This window comes from Ursus americanus, chromosome 4 (genome assembly GCF_024610735.1).
Source record: "Ursus americanus isolate L20-20 chromosome 4, mUrsAme1.1.p, whole genome shotgun sequence".
Classification (NCBI taxonomy): Eukaryota; Metazoa; Chordata; class Mammalia; order Carnivora; family Ursidae; genus Ursus; species Ursus americanus.
The window spans coordinates 97937486-97960177 of NC_142130.1; the positions used below are offsets into that span (position 1 = coordinate 97937486).

General features: G+C 50.9%; 1 protein-coding gene across 2 annotated transcripts in view; it reads right to left on the reverse strand.

Annotated features, from left to right (window-relative positions):
• Window positions 1-452: 452 nt before the first annotated feature.
• Window positions 453-22692, reverse strand: part of UBE2G2 (ubiquitin conjugating enzyme E2 G2) — a 37281-nt gene continuing 15041 nt past the window's right edge. Inside the window, exons 2-6 of one of the 2 annotated variants that reach the window (XM_087861851.1) lie at window positions 19553-19588; window positions 19417-19462; window positions 8618-8736; window positions 5004-5128; window positions 453-2107 (exon numbers count right to left, since the gene is read on the reverse strand). In XM_087861851.1, coding sequence (XP_087717977.1) covers window positions 2003-2107; window positions 5004-5128; window positions 8618-8736; window positions 19417-19462; window positions 19553-19588 — 431 coding nt within the window. In that variant the 3' untranslated portion in view covers window positions 453-2002. Of the gene's footprint in view, window positions 2108-4987; window positions 5129-8617; window positions 8737-19416; window positions 19463-19552; window positions 19589-22692 lie in introns of both variants that reach the window. The other variant, XM_087861850.1, reaches the window with a different exon arrangement.

Below are 22692 nucleotides of genomic sequence, written 5' to 3' on the forward strand. Positions count from 1 at the left end.
GGGGGCCAATGGCGGGGCCCCGACTCCTCAACCTGTGCAGGGCACAGCCGGTCCTCAAAGCGCCCATGAGGCGGCTCCTGGAAAAGCACCTGGAGCGGAAACACGCCAATCACAGGTCACCACAGAGGCACGCGCGCCCCCTCACGCTCCCGGCGAAGAGCCAGCATCAGAGTCGGGTTCCCGAGTCTGGTGGAGTCGCCTGCCTTCCCGCGTCTGCAGAACCGTGTGGCCTCGACGTCGCGCCGGCTTCCCCCCCGCGGCCCACGGTACAGGCGCGGCTGGCAGCACGGGCTGCTCGGGGAGAGGGCACCGCGGGCCGAGCACAGGACTGGGGAGAGCAGCTTTCTGAAGCAGACACCGCGCCAGGGGGCCTCTGCCACCGCCTGGTGCAACCAGCCCTTGGGTTCTTGTAGCATTACATAAGATTCAACAAGGAAAAATACAACGCAGACTAGGGGGAAAATAGAGAACTTTATTTTTAACATAGTAATTAAACTCCACCAAAGAGTAAGGACATGAGATTCTTTGTTTCCATTTAATAAATACAAGTGAATAAAAATACTTTGTTTGCAAAGAGACTGCCTCTCTTCCTCCTCCAGATTTCATGGAAGCCCTGCGGACCCCGCACGCCACATCCCCCCACAAGCCACTCCTTCCCTCTGGGTGGAGAGGCCTGCAAATACTATGCGGGTACGACACCTCTCCTTTCCGGACGCCATTCCAAACACAAGTTCTTGTACTGAATGTCAACTTCAAAATGGTTCCCTTGAGAGAGAAAGAATCTGGTTTCCTAACAGAAGTCCAGCATGGATGGAGCCCCTTCCACCAACACTTGTCAACACCACGAAAGTACACGTCAGCTTTCAGCAAGACGGACTCCTGCGTCCGAAACAGGGAAAGGGCAGTGGAGAGTAGAGCCTCCTGTACGTCTTACAGACGGTCCCTCATTTCAAAAATAGAAAGTCCTACTTAAATTTAACCTGTCTGAAACAGGCCAGATACTAGATTCTGCGCGCAACAGATCTGTTATTGCTGACAACGGAGACCCTGGTGCTGTGCTGCCGAGCCACCCAGGCTGGCGAGCTTCGGGACTACGGCAAAACCACAGACTGCAACTAAGTGCCCTGCGTCCCCCGCTGCCTCGGTGGCCACGCAAGGTCAGGGATAAGGCACGCCTGTGCGCTCTGCACTCACGAGGGTGAACTCTGTCTCAGTGGTTCACGCTCCGGCTGCGGCCACACGCACAGCAGCTCAGAGCTCCCAGTGTTTAGCTGGATCCACGTGTTCCTGCCCTAGGGATGCGCAAGTCAACGAGGACACAAGTATAAATCTTGGCTAAATATGACCGGAAGAAAGTGTCAGTCTTTACAACCAGCAGTAAACCTCTCTTTCACACACCCCATTTCTCATTAATCCATATTTTTAAAAAGTATTTATTTCCTGAAAGTATCTCTAAGTATGATAGTCTGTAATACACAACAAAAAAGATGTAACGAGATATAAGGAAACACGTCTGAAGTACTACAAAGCACAGAAACAAAGTTATGTCCCTGTCCTGGGGCCCACAGAGCCGTCCCACCCAGCCTCTGCTCCTGCTGCGAGGCCCTGTTTCTTCAGAAGGAGCATGACTGGTTCTGGCCCCCGGGAGTGTGGCATACACACGCCCCCACCGACCGCGACAGAGGGAAGCCGCTGGCGGTGTGGTGTGTGGGCGCTCTGGCCGGGAGAGGTGGTGGGGACAGCTCTCACCATCTCCCTGAACCGCCCTGCCAGGAACACCATAAAACTGCATCCGGCTGTCATTATCCTACATACATCATAATTTCAGAAGAGAAGCCTGTTTGGAGCGGGAAAGATAGGGGAAAAAACAGATCTGTGGTTCTGCAAGCTTGCCTTTTTTGGTACCAGCACAGAGTGTCCCTGTCACTACGCCTTCAGCAGAGAAACCCCGGCCGCGACTGAGCGCCGTGTCCTCGTGCGTGCAAGGGCGGGCCTCAGAGCCCTAGGGACTTCTGCGCCAGCTGCCTGGCCACCCTGCAGAACTGCTCCCGGTCATCCCGCCACATTTTGGAAGCATCCACGTTAGCGCCACTCTCATCATTGGGCTCTGAAAGAGAAGGAGACGCACTCCCTGTGAAAGGGCCCCTGGAAAGCAAGGGCCTTGTGAGGTCTTCCATTGCACCTGAAACCCTCTTTCCGGAGCTGTGTCCCAGAAACAAACAGGAGACACTGGTGTCTGTGAAACGCTAGGGAAGGAAGTCAGCTCTCCGAGAGACAGACCGAGAGGCAGCGTCAAGTCAGGGACGTCACGCACATGTGGCACAAAGACCCATGCTCGTGATCCCTACCTGCCAAGTGTCTTGAAGACATTCTACCTCGCTCTGGAAACCATGGGCCCCCACTGGACAGTGAGCTACAGACAACCCACTGGCTCCCCCTATGGCCCCACTCCTCCCTCCAGCTGCCCACCCAGCTCCTGCCAGAGGACAAGGTGAGGTCAGTGTCTGGCTCCGGGGCACACCTGATACCAGCAGGTGCTCCAGACCAATCAGGATACACACACACACAGAGGCAGCTGGGGCCTGCGGGGCAGGGAGCCAGAACACCGGGAAGTGGTGGGTCAGAGCAGGACAGGCAGCCAAGAGGCCAGCACGGCCACAAGCAGGACCCTGGCCGTTCCCTCATGCCCCAGCCTCGCTTCCTCAAGGCCACCACGTACGTCTCTGCTCCTCCAACCAAAATGACTTCTGCCCTCCCATTTATTCAACAAACCCTTCCCTGGCAGGTCGGTGCGTGAGGCCTAGTGCAGGGCACTGGTGTGCAGAGGGCACACCATCTAGCGCGCCTACAGACCAGAAGCATCCACACGTGCATCCTTTCAAACTCAGTGCTACAAAGTGGGCAACCGCAGAGCAGGAGGCAGCGGACTGGGGGTCCTGCAGGCCTCAAGGAGGGTGTGTGCTCAGACCCCTGAGCAGGCCCGACTGCAGGGAGCACACGAGCACGGACAGAGCCAGTCCTGCTCCCTACCCAGCACCTGTGACAGCAGAAACCCCCAGGCCCAGACGGCTCACAGAGGACTAAGGGCTGCAGCCTCTTAAAGCAGGCCAGGATGGAGGGTGCCGAGCAGGGAGGCTGGCTGCAGCTGAGCTTGGGGGGCGGGGGGGGGGGGGGGAGACAGAGCTGGAAAAACAGAGGGCACGTACTTTGAGAGCAGTTTGTAAGGAACACATTAAAACCTTCTTCTTCTTTTTTTTTTTTTTAAAGCAAACTCCACACCCAGAGTGGAGCCCAATCCCGGCTCGAACTCACAACCCTGAGATCAAGACCCGAGATGACAGGGCGCCTGGGTAGCGCAGTCGTTAAGTGTCTGCCTTCGGCTCAGGGCGTGATCCTGGCGTTCCGGGATCGGGATCGAGTCCCACATCGGGCTCCTCCGCTGGGAGCCTGCTTCTTCCTCTCCCACTCCCCCTGCTGTGTTCCCTCTCTCGCTGGCTGTCTCTCTGTCACATAAATAAATAAAATCTTTAAAAAAAAAAAAAGACCTGAGATGAGATTAGGAGTCGGATGCTCAACCGACTGAGCCACCCAGGCACCCCTACATTAAAACCTTTTAAGAGTCAACTTGGGACTCTCTCTCCCTCTGCCTCTCCTCACTCTCTAAAATAAATAAATCTTTAAAGATAAATAAATAAATAAAACCCTTTAAGAAAACAATTTATAGCAAAACTGTTTGTCATGGTACAATTTACAGCTGACATCTGAAGACAGCCAACCCACCACCTCTCGAACCTGATGCGTTCCCCAAGCATGTGACGAAGAGGTGAGCGCCTCTGCCCTCAGGCACACGCACGCACGGACATCCTTGCCTTCTCGGTACCCGAGGGCCCAGTAGGCCTCCCCTTCCGGGCCTCCCACAGCACTTTCCACCCTCCTCCAACTCTCCTCCATTTCTTTCCTTCCTGGTCGTCTAGATCATTCCTCCCTACGTTCCCTTGAGGACCCCTCTCCTTCCTCGTGCCCTTTCTCATCCCCTTTGTCCTGCCCCTCACCCACCGTCTTATCCGGACATGAGCTCACAGCCTCACTTCCACACCTGGCCTCGGCTGAGAAGCCACCAAGGATAGACACTCCTGCACCAGACTCTTCTCCCAACCTGGCCCCTCTGGATTCCTGCCCCCAGAGACAGCAGCCCTCTACCCCAGCACCGAGGTCAGAAACACAGGAGTCACCGTGCACATCAGCGAGCCGCAGTCTCCCAAATGCACCCGTCCTCGTGGCCCCGAAGCCATCCCTGGCCTGCTGGACGTCCTTTTCTCCCAGGCCACCATGACACCTGCCCAACAGGCACGCTGCCGCCAAGGACGGTCCTGCTAAGGCACGGCTGCATGGCCTAACATCCCCAGGAGGCTCGGGCTCCCCTGCCCCCAGCTCGAGCCATAACTAGTGCTGGCAGTGCCCCCAGGAGAGCCAGAGGCCTCAGCCCAAACACCTCTGCCGCCCCCTTACCTCGCTACCTCCTACACATTCTAAACTCATCGCAACAGCCCGGTGGGTCTCTCCATCAGGACGTACCAGTGACTGGCAACCACAGGTGGATCTGGAAAGTCCCCACAGAAAGCGGGCCTTAAAGTTGGGGTCTAGGACACACTAAGCTTGACACCCCAGGACCAGCATCTGCAACACAGCAGGTGCCCCAATAAACACACACTCCATGGACGCAATGCCTGAGGACTAGAGTATGGCTCATTCTGGTCAACATACAATATACACAACCCAGAGTCATCTTTAAAACACATAATTATGAAAAGTCTGCTTACACGTGGAAAATCGTATACAAATAATTCAATGAAAAAGCAGAAAACAGCATATGCAAATCAACCACAAACAGAAATGACTTATAAAGGAAAGACCGTATGAGGATAGAGAAGCAGCCCCGTGCGGTCTGGCTCCCTCCACCAGGGCCAGGGCGGCCACGGGCCATTACCTGCCAGCATGCTCACCACCGAGAGCAGGATCTTCTCCACGCTCTGCACAGGGCTCCACCTCTCGGCGCTGCTCTCATAGCCCATGGGGTCGTCGCCCGGAGCGTGAAGGATGGAAATGCAGACTCGGCCATCAGGGTAGACTGCAGGGGTCAGAACACGGCAGGTAAGCCGAGAGAATGGGTCCAGGGGACACCACACTGAGCCGGGCCCCACCGCGGGAAGGGGGTAAGCGGTACACAGAAAGCCAGCTGTTTGCACGGCTGGAGCAGAGCCCGAGGTGCCAAGCGCCAGGCTCAGGTCCACATGGCCAGGTGGGCCCCTCACTCACTGACTGGGCTCTAGGCCCGTCTGTCCGGTCCCACGGTCCCAGGCACCCGGATGGCTCCACCTTCACAGGGATTTTTTTTTTTTTTTTTTTTTTTTTTTTTTACTGCTATATCTAAAAGCACTAAATAAATGAAAGATTGGTTACCTGGCAGTGAAATATTTCAGCAAAGTAGCTCTTGTAACCAGGATTACTCACAATAATTTTCAGAGCTGATTTCTGAGATTTTCTTAATTCCACCATGAAATCCTGGAACTGGACTATGAAAATCTATATCCACAGCGCCAGGATGAAGGCCACTGGGATTACTGAGACATCAAGAAGGAAGATGGTGCCCTGACTTCCCTGGGGACTCACTCGAACAGAGACCAATGGTCATCTGTGCCTCTGGAGGTCAGGTGTGTCCATCCTAAGCCACCCCCGCCACGCAGACTCAGGAACCAGATGCCTGCGATCTGGGTAAAGAAAGATGCATTTCTATTCATAGTGTGTGACCAGTCCTATCGAGGACACTGCAGGCGTCTGTCACTTCTCTCTTTTACACGTGGGAGATTCTCAGGGGGTTCAGTGTATACTCAGGATAGACTCGACTACAAAACTGTAAGGCCAGTAAGTTATAATAATAGAAACCAGACAATTCAGAATAAATTTAGGTAATTCCCCTTCGCTCGTGAGCTCAGAACCCCCTGACCACTGAGAATCCTGAGTGGCTCTAAGGGCCTCCCTCTGGTACCTCGTTCCTTGTTCCCCTGACCACCCCCACCCCAGGGTCTCTGCTCTCTGGCCACCCAGAATCTGTGCAACTTCTCGCAGAAGGAAAGCATGTGCGAATCTGTCACGGACGTCAGTATGCCCATCTGTAGCACCCTACATGGGACCTGGACACCCACAGCTCTGGACAATCCGTCTGCCATGAGGTTTCCGACTCTGGTGGCACCCCCACATGGTGACAGGGCATACCCCGAAACACAGAGAAGCAGCTGTGACCCCGCCCCCTCCTCTCTCATGGGGTGCCTCAGTTTCCCGCCCCAAGCCTCCCTCTAATCCCTCCCAGCCCCCATCCCTCCCTTGTCTTGGTTCCACGGTGCTGGCCTCTCTTTCCCCCAGCCTCCACGCTGATGTCCCAGCCCTGCAATCTGTCCTCTACCCTTCAAAGACCACGTTGCACAAACATCAAAATCCTTCTTACTGACCGACCCGAACTGGTCTGGCCCCTCCACCCCCCACACAGGGCCTCAGCATATGCTAGTGCCTCCCGGCCTCTCACAGATCCCCGGATACCCCTACTGCTCTTGCGGCAGACGGCGGGCTCGGCCACCGCCTCCACAGGGCACCCTCCCGGGCCTCCCGGTGTGACTTTACATTTATCCGTATTCTTCCATCCATGTCTACCCCTGCCCTCAGAAGGGGAGCTCTTGATGGTCAGGGCCCTGCCTTTTACTATCTGTTCACCCCTGTATGCCAGCAAGTCTCAGCAAATGTGCTGAGTTATTCTTTTAAAGTATTTATGAGCTGACCGATTTTTATGATACTGGTAAACCTACTAAGTAGTTCTCAAAAGTAGTTTTTACAAAATAAAAATCACACACATCCACACACTAAGGACAAACTTAAAAGCTACTTGTATTGATTATCCGGACATCAGACGATTCTGGTCCATGATCGAGTCATCAGTTTGCGGCCACATCACTCTCTGACACGACGTCACAGGAGCTCTTCTGAGGAATGTGTTCATCTCCGACACAACCTCATTATTTCGTAATTGCCCACAATCCTCTTTGTAGCTGCATATTACAGCCAATCGATCTGAAATTGTTGACTTCTTCAATCAACTCTATCCACCATAACATTTTCAAACTCGGCATGACAAAATCCTAAACCCATGCCAAAGTCGACAGCGATATGATGGGCACCCATCCAAGTCCAACAGGAGCAATCCTGAGACCCTTCTCGGTGGGAGTGGGGGCGGGGGCGGGGGGCTCTGGGCAAGCCTCCCCCACGTGGCGGTACTCAGGCAGGTGCAAGCGAGGGGAGAACTGCGAGGTGGCTTCATCTGTAAGCCAAGGGGTGTCAAAGGCTCAGAAAGTTCTGTAAATGCTCTCATGGATTAAATTAGCCTCGAGCTATTTTATATGCAGAAAAGCGGAGGAAAAGAATCCAATTCGAATAAGAAAATATTTCATTTCTACAGAACAGTGTAACTTACTTGCTTTCCTTCTCCACAACTATTAAGATCATGATTTTAGTAGCAATCATCATTTATAAAAAGGAACATTCCTAGGGGCGCCTGGGTGGCTCAGTCGGTTGGGTATCTGCCTTCAGCTCAGGTCATGATCCCAGGGTCCTGGGATCGAGTTCCGCATTGGGCTACCTGCTCAACGGGGAACATGCTTCTCCCTCTCCCTCTGCTCCTCCCCCCAACTCATGCTCCCTCTCCCTCTGCTCCCCCTGTTTGTTCTCTCTATCTGCCAAATAATTAAGTAAAATCTTTTCAAAAATTTTTTAAAAAGGAACATTATCCTAAATATGATTAAAGATATAACATATTTTCTTACTAATTCTCATATCTATAATCCCCTCTTGTAAAAGGAAGAAATAAAAACCACAGCCATTCAGGAATTCCAATTCCTACTACTAGACACTTTTCCAACTTACGTCCAGTAAATTTATTCGATGATATAATTTCCCCCTCTTTAAAATACATGTTTATTTTAGAAAAAAAGATTTACAAAAGAAAAAAAGATCCTATTACTGAAAGAGAATCACTTCCAACATTTCTGTGCTGCATTTCCAGTTATATACATTTACATGTGAATTTTTTTTCAAAAAAATTATAACAAGCGTGTTTAAACATAACCTGCTCTTCTCATTCAACACAGGACTATCTTTCTATATTACTAAATATTACTCTAGATCACCTAAAATACCTATATAGTACCCTAACATATGGTCTAGTGCAGCTTAGCGATCAGCTCTCTGTTGTTGAAACCCAGACTGCTCTGACTGGTCCCCACTGTCGGAAACCACAACGGGCCGGGGCTGGCGTCACCCTCTGCACACACCCGCGCTCGTGCTTCTGTGCGACCCGCCCGAAGAAGGAGCAGACAGGTCAGACGGCGTGCGGCGTCAGGTCCGCCTTTTCCCTCGTCGACGTTACGCTCTCTTTCAACTGATGTCAACATAACCATGACTAAGTGCTGCAGTTCAACACTCAGGTAACACCTTCCATGCGCCGCATCACCGACAGCAGCTGACCCGCGCACAACCCCCGCCTCCCGCTCGAAACCACGCCCACAGCACTTACTGTTGGGATGGAACATCTCGCAGGTAAATCTCATCTTGGGGGGACTTAATGGGTAATCCAGCGGGAAGCTCAGGATGGCAGGAAAGACACCAAACTCAAAGCAGGTGTCTTCTGGGCCCCTAGGAGACAGACAGTAGAGAAGTTCAAGGGGGTTCTTCAATGTCCACCACACTGTAGCAAGGAGCTAGGAAATTTCTACTGCTTTATAAACACACATGAAAAGATTATATAAATAATAAGGATGAACTGGTACTTCTTTCTGAATGAGAAAGTAATGTCTCACCGTCCCACTGCAACCTGGTTTAAGACTCAGGGACAAGCACAAACACCGCATTACAGGCACGGCGTTCACATTAACAAAGGTGAGCGTGGGGCGGCAGAGCCTCCCTAGAATATGGGATCAGGGGAAAGAACTACTAGCAACATTGTAAGGCCCACGGGATCTTGTCTTCTGTATGCATGCTGTACGTTCACTTGAAAATAAAGATACACATATGGACACGTTACAGCACTACTGTATTAAATGAGGGTTAAGAGTGGTTATTTCAAAGGCTATTTTAAATTTTTAATGTGCCTAAGAAATGATTTTGTAACCTTCAAGACACATGAAGAGCACCCGTGTGACCACGGACTTAGGCTCCCGCGGAAGGCCAGGCACGTGCACGAGCATCAGAGCCGTGCCAGCACGTTCCTGGAGCACGCCGTCACCAGGCACCCGCGTGCCTGTCTGCCTGGGCTGCCGTCCCCATCACATGGAGAGTGGCAGAAACACACCAAACCACTTCTACGTCCTGTCAAACATGAACACTACACCTGTAAATTAACACTATCCCGACCCACGTGCGAGACACAACGGCAGCAGAGGAAGAGCCCCCAGCTCAAGAGAGAAAGACTCCTCGCCAACCAATGTGCATTAGAGTCTCTGCCTACGTACGTCTTCGGGAAACGACAGACACCCAGACAGCAGCAGCTACGACCGTCTGTGCGTGAGCGGAGCCACCCCTTTGGAAGGGCCTGTCTCTCGAAGCCATGACGTGCACTAGGAGCTCGAACACCTGCAGCAGGAGACCGAGACCCAGGCCACTGCAGAAGCAGCTCAGCAGTGGAGACAGGCCGCCTTTCAAAATGAAAACCAGATACGGCACAGGAAAAAAACAGCTGACAAAGATTTATTCCAAGACAACCTTCATTTTTAAAAAATCATTTTTTCAAAGTATAAATTTGTTTCAAATCAATAAAATTACTTTGATTCAACAAAATAATATAAACTTGCAAACAGTATAAACAATGTTTATCTCCACAATTAAAGGAGAAAGACAAAAATTTCAAAAGGAAACTGAACAGAGAGCTTTCCTACAACTTGGTGAAGCCGATCAGGGCTTTCAATGGCACCCACAGTGGATGCCAGGACTGCGTCCCTGGAGAAAGGGGGCTGGGCTGCAGTAAAACAGTCAAAATGAGAACAAGACGAGAAGTGTTTTGGGGAGCCAATTTTTTTTTTCCTATTTAAGAGACCGACCTTCATTTTGAAAACTGCACCCTTGCTACTTTGGGGGGAAACCATAGTGAATAGCTACTTTGTGCTGGAGAGGTAAGCATCCCAACAGCACCCAGAGCCTTGGCAGAAAACCAGGATAGGGAAAACCACATGAAGAGGGACAAGTGTGGGGCCCGGGCGTCCGTGCCAGAGAAGGGGCTGCAGGCGGCACAGGGAGCCAGTGCCACCACCACCAGCTGGCTGCCGGACGAGGTGGTCTGAGGCCTGCTCTGCACTTCCTGAACGGCCATCCTGGACACCTCTTCCTCTGCACGCAGACCCAGCACAGACCGAGAATGAGAGACTTATAATCATCCCATGCCTCTTCCAGTAGAAGAGCTCCTGGCAGATGACAAATGCCACCCATCAGTCATCCACAGGCCCCCTGATGAAAGGTGTCTGCAAGTACCACTTTCCCGCCACTGTTAGCAAAGCTGGGAAGGCCAACGATTACAGGGCGCAGCCGAGGTCCTGAGCGGTCTGGTGCAGGAGTGAGGGGTACAGCACGGTTCAAACTTCTCGCTCAGAAGGCTGGGCAAACAAAGTCACTCTCTCTGAAAGCAACACTGTCGTAGGTCAGGAATGCTTGCCAATAATGCCTCAGTATTTCTGGCACGTTGGAGTCAGAAGAGAAAAAAAAAGTTTGTGCAGTGTTTTGGAATGAGCCAAATGGTATTTGCTCAACACTCTGATAACAGTTCTTTGTTTCTCATAATAGGGCTTTCTTTAACATTAAAAAAAAAATCCACTGGGTCAACCGTAGCCTCAGAAGCATGATCAAACATTTCCTAAAGTGCTCCCACATCTTAACTATCAAAGCTGTTTTCGAATGCCCTAGTTTGCTACTGGTCTGAAATGAGGGTTTCCTTCTCCTCCAGGACGCCCTGCTGCCCGGGACAAGCACGCAGGGGGCCCATGCATGCAGCGGCGTGCCTGCTGACTCTGGAAAATGCTATCATGTCAACTCCTGAACCGAGACTGAGAGATATAATCAGTGTTATTTTTGGACGAACTTTGGTGCCACACTCTAGACAGCCTCACTTCTCTCTCACTAAAGGCCGCATCTCAAAAATCTTCAGGTAAAATAAAGTACAAGAAGAAGAAAGGAAAATTTATCTAAATCAAATATAAATTCTTCAAAGCCAGCAAATTAATGGTCTACAAAATTTCAGGGCTCTGAGGTATGTACCCTCACTCTCTGAGACGAGTATCCACGGGAACAGTAACAACCGTGCTCTACTCTGTAAAGGCAACCACGTTTCAAGCCGCTCCTCCGACTGGCTGACTGCTGGCGAATGACAGGCCGAGCAGACACCGAGAGGACAACACCCACGGTCTAAAGCTGGCCACTGATGAGCCGTGCTCTCCCTTCGAGAAGGTCCACTGCCTAGCTCACCCTGTGCCCAGAGTTGCAGGACGCCTGCAATCACACGCCACCAAAACCACTTGCTCACTTGCAGAGTCCCTGAAACCTGGAGAAACACTGGAACTAAATTCAAGTGAGAAACCGTTCTTCCTCACTTCTCCCTTCTAAAGCTGCGTCTACGTAACAGAAGAAGCCTCCAGGCCTGCATACCTGAGGCCTCAAGGAGGCCACAGCACTTACTGTGCACCCTGGGTGTGTCTGCGTGTGAGCAAGCCATCTGCCCGCCAGGCATGTTCCCGGCCCACAGCCCGCACGTCATTCCAGCTGCAGCAGCGCAGAAGCTGGCTGTCCCCCTTCCGAGTCTGTCACAGCACATGCACAAAATGTCTCAGACACACATACGACAAGGTTTTAAGACATGGAGGCTGTAAACCATTCATTAGTACTTCAACTCGAACTGGATTACTAAGGGGGAATGAACTCTCCAAAGTCATAAAAGAGAAAGGAACACTGCTCAGAGAGCGCCTCCACTTGCAGGGAATGGGTCCCCGTGACCCTGGCACTGCTGAGTCCACAGAGCACCCAGCAGGCGGGCCAGGAGAGGGGCCTGGTGTCAGCACGGGCATCACCGGCCTCCTGCGATCACCGCTCCACAGCGGAGCGCCCCAGCTCACCACGCAGGTGGTGGCCCACACAAGCCCCCGTGCTGCGCTGCTCGGGAAGGCTGAGCACGCCAGCTCTGCCATGAGCTCCTGGCCTGTAATCCCTCCAGCCCCTGGGCTTCAACCCACGCCAGGACGGACGGAGCGCCAGCTGCTCGAGGGCCCCAGGCGCTCCCTGGGCAGCAGGAACCCACAGCCTGGCAGGAGAGACAGCACAGGGCCCGGGGGACGGGGACTGAGGGGAGCGCCCAGGGAGAGGAGCAGGCGGGCTCGGCCAGGACAGAGCCAGCCCCACGGCAGGGTCTCTGGGGAGCTGTTCTGTTGCACTTTTCTTCTTTTGTTGTGCTCTGTGCACCCTGACCGTCCTCATATACAGAACCAAGGCTGCGAACCGTGGGCAGAGGAGGACAGCACAGGCGTCCTCCGCTTCGGGGGAGCACGGCAGCAGCAGACACAGGTTTTCTTCCATATAATTTCCTCAGATTGAATCTGTCCAAAAGGAGGCTGCAGGCATACTCTAATTTTGGGTTTTCTGTGATACAGGCATCTCTGAAAACTTTAAATCAAACATATTTGACCTGTATTTAACGCGTACTAAATAAGTCCGTCATTCCAAGAACTCCACAGTCCGTTCTGACAGACAACTTTTACAACACAAACTTGAACTAGGAAAATATGTGTTGCGAAATACTCAAATACATGCGGTACATAAAAGAAAACCGAAGTGCTCCCCTCTCTGCCCCCTGCGGAATCGCCTCCCCAAGGCAGACACAGGGAAGCACTGTCGCTCTCCAAGCTAGTCTCTATGCTCATAAACTCACACACCTTCATCCACAAAACTGGATTTCTTCAAATTAAAAATCTATCGTGGCACTGCTGACAGGAATTTGAAAAGACCTAACGACGTGGAGAGAGAAGCCGCGCGAGGCGGCAGCAGTCCTCAAACCGACCCGAGGCTCCGCACCATCCCGCGGAAATGCCCGCCGGCTTCTCTGCAGACACTGACGCGCCGATCCTAAAACTCAGACGGAAATGCAAGGGACCAGGGAGAGGCAAAATAATCTTGAGAAAGGAGAACAAGATGAGAGGGCTCACACTTTCCAATTCCAAACTGCCTATAAAGCCACGGGAACCAAGACTGTGTGGTGGTGGGGGAAGGACAGGCCCAAATCGATGGGACATAACTCAGAGCCAGACAGAAACCCCTACATGTGTGGTCAGTTGATTTCTGACAAAGGTGCCAATGAATGAAGCTGGACCCCTACCGCATGCATACCCAAAATGAATCCGAAATGGATCAAAAATGTAAAAAGTAAATGTAAGAGCTACAAATATAAAACATAAAAGAAAACTTTTGTAACCTTGGGTTGTATGACACCAAAAGCATGATCCATAAAAGAAAAAAACTGCTCAACTGCACTTCATCAAAATTAAAAAACTTTGAGCTTCAAAAGACTCCATTAAGGAAGCGAAAAAGGAAAGCCACAGCCTGCAAGAAAGCATCTGAAAATCACATGTCTGATAAAGGACTTGTATCCAAAATATATGAAGAACTCTTGTGACTCAATAAGACGATGACAATCCAATTAAAAAATGGGCAAAAATTCTGAAGTTCACCAGAGATACATGGATGGCTAACAAGCCCATAAAAAGACACTCAACACCATTAGTCATCAGGAAAACCCAAATCAGGTCCACGAAGAGATGCCACCGCACACCCACAGGGCAGCTGTGATCACACCTCAGGCACGGGGGAGGGAGTGGAGAAAGAGAACTTGCATGCGTGCTGGTGGGAAGGTAAAACGGTGAGCTACGTGGGAAAGCAGTGTGGCAGCTTCTTAAGACATTAAACATGAATTTACTCCGTGTAAGAGCATCTCCAGTGCTGTGCATCTGGCGGTACGCAGAAACGCGATGAAGACAGAAGTCCACACAGCTGCGCGCAGGGGGGTGGCAGCGGCCCCCGTCACAACAGCCCGGGGCCCCTCGTGCAGTGAGCGGATGAAGCAGGTGGAGCCCATCCCCCAGGGGACCGGGTTCGGTGGGAAAAAGGAAGAAACAACGACACGCACACGCAGCAAGGGAAGGAATCATGAACACTGAAGAGCGCTGAAGAGTGAAAGAAGCCAGACACACAAGATGGGCAATTTCATAACTTCATTTGCAGGAAAAGTCCAGAAAAGGCAAATCTATAGAGTCGGAAAGTAGAAGACAGGCTGCCTCCAGCTGAGGGTGGGAATGCGGGCTGACGAGGGGCACAGACCTTTTTGGAAATGCTGTAAAAGTGCTATGGGATGGCTTCAAAACTATAAATTTACTAAGAGCTCTGACTTACACACTTAGACACACAGAAACCTGGGCCCAACAGGCCTGGGGCTGCTGTCAGGGGCTGTCCAGGCAGTGAGGCGTTCGGCAGCCTCCCACCAGATGCTGGGAGTGGAGCACCCCAACTCCCCAGTTGTAACGACAAGAAATGTCTCCAGATACCACCCAGTGTCGGGAAGGGGGCGGGCAACAGAATCATCCCGGTGACAACACGGGTCCAGGCCCACGGTTCCCTGGCTGGCTTCCTGCACTCAGCGACACACTGGATAGCTTTCCACAGCAGCAGGCAGAGTCCGCCTGGACCATTCTGGGGCCACATGGCGTTCCAGCGCTGGACGACACATGTGTTCCCCGCAGCATGTCGGACAATGATGTCCCCACTCTAACTGCAGGGAGCGCTGCAGGAACCCTCCTCACCGAGGGCTGCTGACCGAGTCCCAGGCCGCGACTCCCGGGCCAGAGAGCCCACAGCACAGATGAGGACGGCTATCTCAGTGCCACAGGCCTGTCAGGAGGCGAGGCATGGACAAGCGACATGCCGGGACGGTCTTCCGCACACGAACGGGCCTAACGTAGAGGGTGGCAGCCGCGACCCTGACCTCTGTGCATAGGCCCCCAGGCTGAGCACAGACAGCGGAGGAGCACCACCTGGGGAACCTCACACCCGCGGCTGTGACATGTCGGGGAGCTGGCGAAGGGTCGGAGGGAAGGAGGTCCTTCTCATTTTACCGGAGCTTCTGGGCTGGAGGGGAGTTAGGTGGGGAAGGACAGAACAGGGCAGCAAGATCCCAAAGGCCTTCACACCTTTTCTAGCCAATGAGGACAAACAGCCGGCCTGCACCAGGGCTCCTCCTGTCCTCACTGAAGCCCCCACATCCACCCTTGCGGTCAAGGACCTCGGATAAGCCCAGGGCGACAAGGCCACACAGGGCAGAGACTCTGGACCTGGAAGAGGCAGAACGTGATGCCACCTAAGAGGACGATGAGCCTCTTTGTTCTGACCCACATGAGACAAGAGTGGCTGGCCTGAGAGCACGAAGCCATGCCAGCCACACAGCCCTCGGGTCCCACATCTCCCCATCTGACGGGAAGCCCCGGCCCTCTTCCTGGCCGTAAGCTCAAACCCCACCAAGTGTTCAGCCGAGAGCCGTCCAAGTTACCTTCCACCTTTTTTTTTAAACTATTTTTTTTGAGGTTTTATTTAAGTCATCTCTACACCCACGTGGGGCTCGAACTCACGACCCCAGCATGAACGGTCCGCACACTCTTCTGACGGAGCCGGCCGGGTAACCCAGAGCTGCCTTCTACTTTTCATCAGAGAAGAGGCTGTGGCAATTTGACTCTTTCGTTCTCCTCCTGTTCCTTAATTTGCTGCATTGCCATCGTACGCCCTCCACCTCGTTCTCTCGGGGGGACATCTGGGGTCACCTGTGCTACACCTGCGGCCGAGCGCCTGGGAAGCTGTTTTCCTCACAGCACAGCCGAGGACAGACGGCGGCCCCACGGGGGGCAGGGCTACCGACCCGGCAGCACCCTGCCCCCCCAGAAAATGGGGCAAGCGTGGTTTCAGAGACAACGGGACGTGGCAGAAACTCTGGGGACAAAGAATGAAAAGAGAGAAAAGCAAAGCTACTACGGAGTGAAACTCAGCCAGCTGTCTGCCAAACAGCAGCGTGAGGCCAATCAATGGGAGGACAGCTAATTCCTTAATAGATGCTTCAAGTACATCTGTAAACGCCTCTTGTTTGTAAAAGGGTCTGGAACAGGACCAAGACCCACAGGCTCCCCAAGTCCTGAAGCAGGGGAATTCCAAACTAATGCAAGAGCCTTCCTCACATAGAAAGGCGCTGAACACACCTGAAAAAGCTCTCATGACTTTTAAGTGGAGGCATAACTGACACGCGACACTGTTTCAGGAGCACGGCATAAGGACTCACCATCGGCAGACACCACAACACCAGCACCACTGTCAATCTAGTGAACAGCCAGCACCGTACAGTTACAACCTTTCGCTTCTTGTGAGGAGCACCTGCAGATTTCCTGTCTTGAGGACTTTCAAATACCTACTGCAATGTCACCGACCCTGGTCGCCATGCTGTCCCCCTTTCACTCCCGACACACATTCACTTTATAACTGCAAGTTTGTACCTTTCGTCCTCTGTCGCCCATTTCACCCCCAGCACCTCTGGCACCTATGTGCTCTCTGCACGAGTCTGGGGGGTCATGGGATTTTAGGTTCCACCTGTAAGTGACATCGTATGGCATTTATCTTTCTCGGACTTATTTCACTTAGCATAATAGCCTCAAGGTCCATCACCTTTTCACAAACGGCAAGACTTCATTCTTTTCTGTGGGCATTATCCACGCGTGTGTGTGCATGTGTATACACACCCACCGTGTTTATCCTCTCATCCATCGCTGGAGAGCAACTCAGGCTGCTTCCTTGTCTTGGCTGTTGTAAATGACGCTGCAGTGAACAGGGAGTGCAGACAGCTTTCCGGATTGGTGTTTTCATTTTCTTTGGGTAAATACCCAGAAGAGCGATTGCTGGGCCGTAGGGTAGCTCTATTTTTAACTTTTTGAGGACCCTCCATACTGTTTTCCAGAGTGGCTGCACCGCTTGCGTTCCCACCAGCAGTGTAAGGGGCTCCCCTCCTCCGCATCCTCGCCAACACCTGTCGTTTCCTGTCTGTCTGTGTAACGTCCGTTCTGACTGGTGTCAGGTGCGTGATGAGTGATGGTGAGCACGTTTCCATGCACCTGCTGGCCATCTGGAGGTCTTCTTTAGAAAAACGTCTGTTCAGATCCTCTGCCCATTGTTTAATCAGATTACTTATTTGTTTGCTGTTGAGTTGTGCATATATATTTTGGAGGTATCGGAGATGTGGAATCGCAAATATTTTCTCCCATTTTGTCGGTGGGCTTCTCGTTCTGTCCACGGTTTCCTGTGCTAAGTGGAAGCTTTTCAGTTTGACATTGTCCTACTTGTTGATTTCTCCTTTTGTTGCCCTGGCATCTATTACTGTGTGTTTTCAAAATACTCATTTAATTTTATAGTGTTTATCTAAAATTAGTAATAGTTACCCTAACAGGTTTAGTTACCCCAACACTTTTTTAGAAACCATATTGGAGGGCTCACATGTCCCTTAAAGGGCTTCTAAGTAAGTCTGCTGATGGGCACAAGCCAATATCTTGCAAGCTGGGAGACCTGCCAGGGGCCCGCTAACCTCTGCACTCAAGCCTTCCAGTACCCTGTGTCCCCTACCACCAGGCTTGCTGCCCAGGTGGCACACACAGGTGCCTGCATTAACACAGAGACAATGCACAGGATACAGTATATGGAAAAAGGGCGTTACAAATCAAGTTCATATGATATAATCTCCTGTGTCCTTAAAAATGACAGGAACTATGGCTGACCCAGTGGCCAATGCCATGTGCCATTAGACGTAGGACACTGCTGAGCAGAGACTCCCCACCCCACTGTGATTGCTCTAGGGGACAAAAGACACAACAGCAGATGAGACAGAAATACAGACTGTAAAGATATCCTCATGCCAGAAACATTTAAACACAGGAAAAACAATGGGCATCACAGGCCCAAGCAATGAGAGTATTACAAATTATCAGAGGTCGTGCCTGGTCTGTTTTCTCTGGATAGCGTCTACTGATGATTTTTTTAAATATTTTGCTTATCAAAAACCCCGTCATTTTCGCATCAATTTCCACGTATTAATCTAACCTCCACAGACAACAATGATCAGCAATCTGTTTCTAAAGCACGTAAAGCATGAAGAACTAATGTGATGTGGGCACTGGGCAGACTCAGAAGGTGTGATGATGTCTGAAGTGCACACCTGCCCCTACCCCTCCCACGGAGCACTTCTCCACCTGACGCAATCCAACCCCAACACTTGCCGACCGACTGAAGCATCTCATTTTACTAATGAGAAAACAGAGACACTGAAATCAATCTCAACCTCACACATTGTACTTAACCACATTTTGTTGAAAATACAGTAAGTCTACGAATGGCCAAAAACTATACATGTAAAGTAGGAGTGGGCTGGGTCATAGGGCTATAGAACACTCTAGAATTGGGGGTCCATTTGTGACCCCTTAAAGTAACATCACTAAGTGAAACAGGAAATCCACTCATGGTTTTTCTACAACAGGGCTAGGAACCACACTGCTGGCCTCAAAACTAAGCCACGTCCTGGGCTCAGGGACAATGGAAGGCCAGATGAAGTGCATGGAGAAAGAAGCCGTGGCAGAGAATGGGCTCCATGGGGAGGAGAGGAAAAGGGAAGTGTGGGCGCACAGGGGGGCAGGGCCAGAGGCTCGCCTGCACCCCAAGGGGCCTTCCGCCCCCAAAGCTGCGGGATCTTAGGGACTTCCTGAAGCCAAAAGCACCGGCGCTGCCTGAGGCTAACCCAGCACAGCCGCACACCATTCAATTATTGTGGGGCGCCTGGGGGCTCAGGCTGTGAGGCGTCTGCCTTTGGCTCAGGTCATGATCCCAGGGTCCTGGGATCCAGCCCATCGTGGGGCTCTCTGCTCAGCGGGAAGCCTGCTTCCCACTCTCCCTCTGCTGCTCCCCCTGCTTATTCTCTTGCTCTGTCAAATAAATAAATAGGATCTTAAATAAAAAAAAAACTTATTGTAAAACTCTAGAAATATAAAATCAATTAAACTTTTACTGGCTCTAAGGAAATATTTTCATTTCTCAGGATACACACCTGTACACGTTTCTGCTCTCAGACTAGCAGACTAGAAAAGAGCTAAATTCAAGAGATGCGCAAAGCCTTTTTTCCAAATGGACATTTCTAAGCACAGCCCCAGTGCTAAACGGATTCAAAGGTCTAATGTCAAGGAAAGTCTTGAAAACTACAAACACATATAACTAACTTACATGATCAGTGCCTCCCACTCAAAAAAGTTCTCTTCATTCATGGGGCCTGCAGGGAAAAAAAATTTCCATAATTAACTTGGAGGGCAATGTTGGCAATTAGAAGTAGATTATAAAGAGGGTAACGTCAGTACCTTACCTGCCACAATTCCTTCTGGAGGATTCAGTGTTAATTCTACAAAATGAAAAAGTAAAACATTATGAAATAGAATGCATATTAGGTTGGCATTTTAACAGAACAACGTTTAAAAGTATGTAAGACTAAAACTTGTAGAGTATATGTATTAACTGATTAAAATTCTGTTTGCCCAAAGTGGATGCCTGTTCGTTCCATTTCTGACAAAGACTACGTAAGAACGTTGTATAGCAGCAAAAAGCAGAATTTTAGAGCGATAAACCCTTTCATTTTACAAATGAAAAGACAAAAGGGGTTAATTATCTTTCAAAAATACTCCTGCTATTTTGATTAAATTTCATAAATCAAACATAGTATATTATTTTCCAATGGAATGGTATTTCCTGTCACTTTGAGAGGTGGCACAAGCTAGAGACTGAGCCGGCGCGTGTGAAGCAGGACAGGCGGCACAGACAGGCTCGCTGTTGGCTCCCCGCCACCCCGCCCCGTGCCCCTCTACCAAATCCATGAGCCCCCACGTGAGGCTCCACCGTGTCAGAACCGAGCGCTCAGTGAAAGCAAGTAGGCGGCAGCGGTCCGCAGCAATTTCCAAGGGTCAGTAGCTGTTGAAAGATGAGGCCCAGCCCTGCCACTAAGAAATGCCATTTCACGGGGCGCCTGGGTGGCTCAGTCGGTGAAGCAACTGCCTTCAGCTCAGGTCATGATCCTGGAGTCCTGGGATCGAGCCCCACGTCGGGCTCCCTGCTCAGCGACGAGTCTGCTTTTCCTTCTCACCCTCCGCCCCCATGCTCTCTCTCTCTCTCTCAAATAAATTCTTAAAAAAAAAAGAGAGAGATGCCATTTTAAGTCCTGGCCTCCTCATCTTTTATATGGAAAGCTCCAAAATGAAACCAAAGTTGCATACAAATGTGGAAAGGTAAAGAGCACAAGGTGAAAACAGTCATGGGCAGGAAGGGGGGCCACCGAGAGTAAGGACTCAGGCCACAAACGCACCCCCTGCTGGACCCAGGTGCCGAAGACATCACTGGTCTAGGAAGAACCACACAAACAGAAGATAAACTGAACCAAAAACCGGATCATAAAATTAACAAATCCCTGGGGCGCCTGGGTGGTGCAATCGTTAAGCGTCTGCCTTCAGCTCAGGGCGTGATCCCGGCATTCTGGGATCGAGCCCCAAGTCGGGCTCCTCCACTGGGAGCCTGCTTCTTCCTCTCCCACTCCCCCTGCTTGTGTTCCCTCTCTCGCTGGCTGTCTCTCTCTGTCAAATAAATAAATAAAATCTTTTAAAAAATAAATAAAATAAAATAAACAAATCCTTGCCAAATAAAAGGCTCGGAAAAGAGGAAGTCAAACGGTCATCACTTACAGGTGCTATGCGTACATACGTACAAGTCCAAAAAAAATCAAGATGTGTTATTAGAAAGAATGAGTTTGCCAGCATTGCTGACTATGAGGTCCGTACATACAACCAAACTGCGTTTCTATGCATGAGCAAGCTAGAAGAATCTTACAAAGATAGCAATTATAATGGGAAACGCACAGAAGTACGTTTTTAGAAGATGTGAAGATCTGAAACGTGCCAGAACCGTCACAGCATTAAAGACCTTGATAAATAGAGATCAGAGCAAGTTCTCAAGTCGAACCGTCAGCATCCGGAAGTTCTCAATCCTCCTCAAACTCAGTCTACGGATTCCATGCAACCGCAGCCAACACCCCAACGGGCCTTCTTCTCTGAACGCAACGAGACAATTCTAAAAGATACATGAAAATGCAAACAACCAAGTACAGGAATTCTCAAAACACCTTACAAATAAATAAAAATATATAAACAACCGAGAAGAAAATGAAGCACACGACGTGAACAGACACGTCACCAAAAAAAAGACAGCGAAGTGGCCAGCAGGACACACGACAAGATGTCCACCTCATGAACAGTGGGGGGACTTCAACTACCGTGGGACAGCACTAACCTCCCACGGGAACCACCCAGGAGCCCGAGGTGAGCAAAGTGGGAGAAGCTTCGGCCCAGCCGGGGGGCCGCACATGTGCCCCGCGGGGAGGAGGGTCAACTGGTACAACCACTTTGGAGACGAGGCTGCCGTCAGCTACTGCCCTGAGCCAGCACTTCCTCTCAAGAGTGAAACCACACAGAAAAGTGCGCACACGTGTGCACCAAGAGACACGGCCACGAATGTTTTTAGCCATTCTGGGGAGCAAGCAACATGCTGCTAACACCCGCCTCGGGACCCACCTGTGGCAGAATAAGGAAGCGTGAAATGTCCCTGTATGTGATTCAGCAGCTTGATACTGTAACACCTCACACTCTCCCTGAAGACACAGAGAAAGCAGACTTACACCAGGGATAACAGCTTGAAGCAAGACTGAGAATTCATCAAGGTCACTGCTGAAGGGCCACAACAAATCTAAACCTTATAAACACGGGACAATTTAAATATTTCACTACTATCAGGAAAATATTGTTCCAGCTATTGGTTTGAAAGCTTGTCATGTGTCTCTATTTTGCTACCTAATTTTATGTACTGAAAAGTACATAGTTAAAATTCTAATTGCGAAACCATTCAAATGCAGATGTCATTTTTTATCCTTACATTTGCTTCTTGGTCCCCTTTGAAGCTTTGAGGAGCAATCCAAAGCCACGGCACAGTGGTCTGAGCAGCCCCGCTTGGCCAATGTGACCAGAAGGGCCAACCACTAATCATCAATTATACCCCTCTCTGCCAAGCACTATCTAGCCAGTGGACACGCCGTGGCAAAGGACAGACAAGGCCCCTGCCTTCCGTGAGCTTAGGTACTAACGAAGGAAGACAGGCAGCAAAGACACATCTGTGAAAACAGAGCACAGAGCACGGTGAAAAACACGATGAAGTGATAGACACAGCCCGTGGTCGCAAGAAAGCCTTGCTGTGAGGGTGACACTGGAGAGGGTTCCTTGTTCCTTTCTTTTAAATGGAGATAAAATTGACTTATCACATTCTATTAGCTTCAGGTGTGCGACGCAGGGAGCCGCTATTCGTACGTGTTCTGAAACGAGCACGGTAAGTCTAGTTAGCTAACACGCACCGACACGCAGTCACAAACTGTTTTTTCTCAGGATGAGAACTTTTCAGATCTATTCTCTTGGC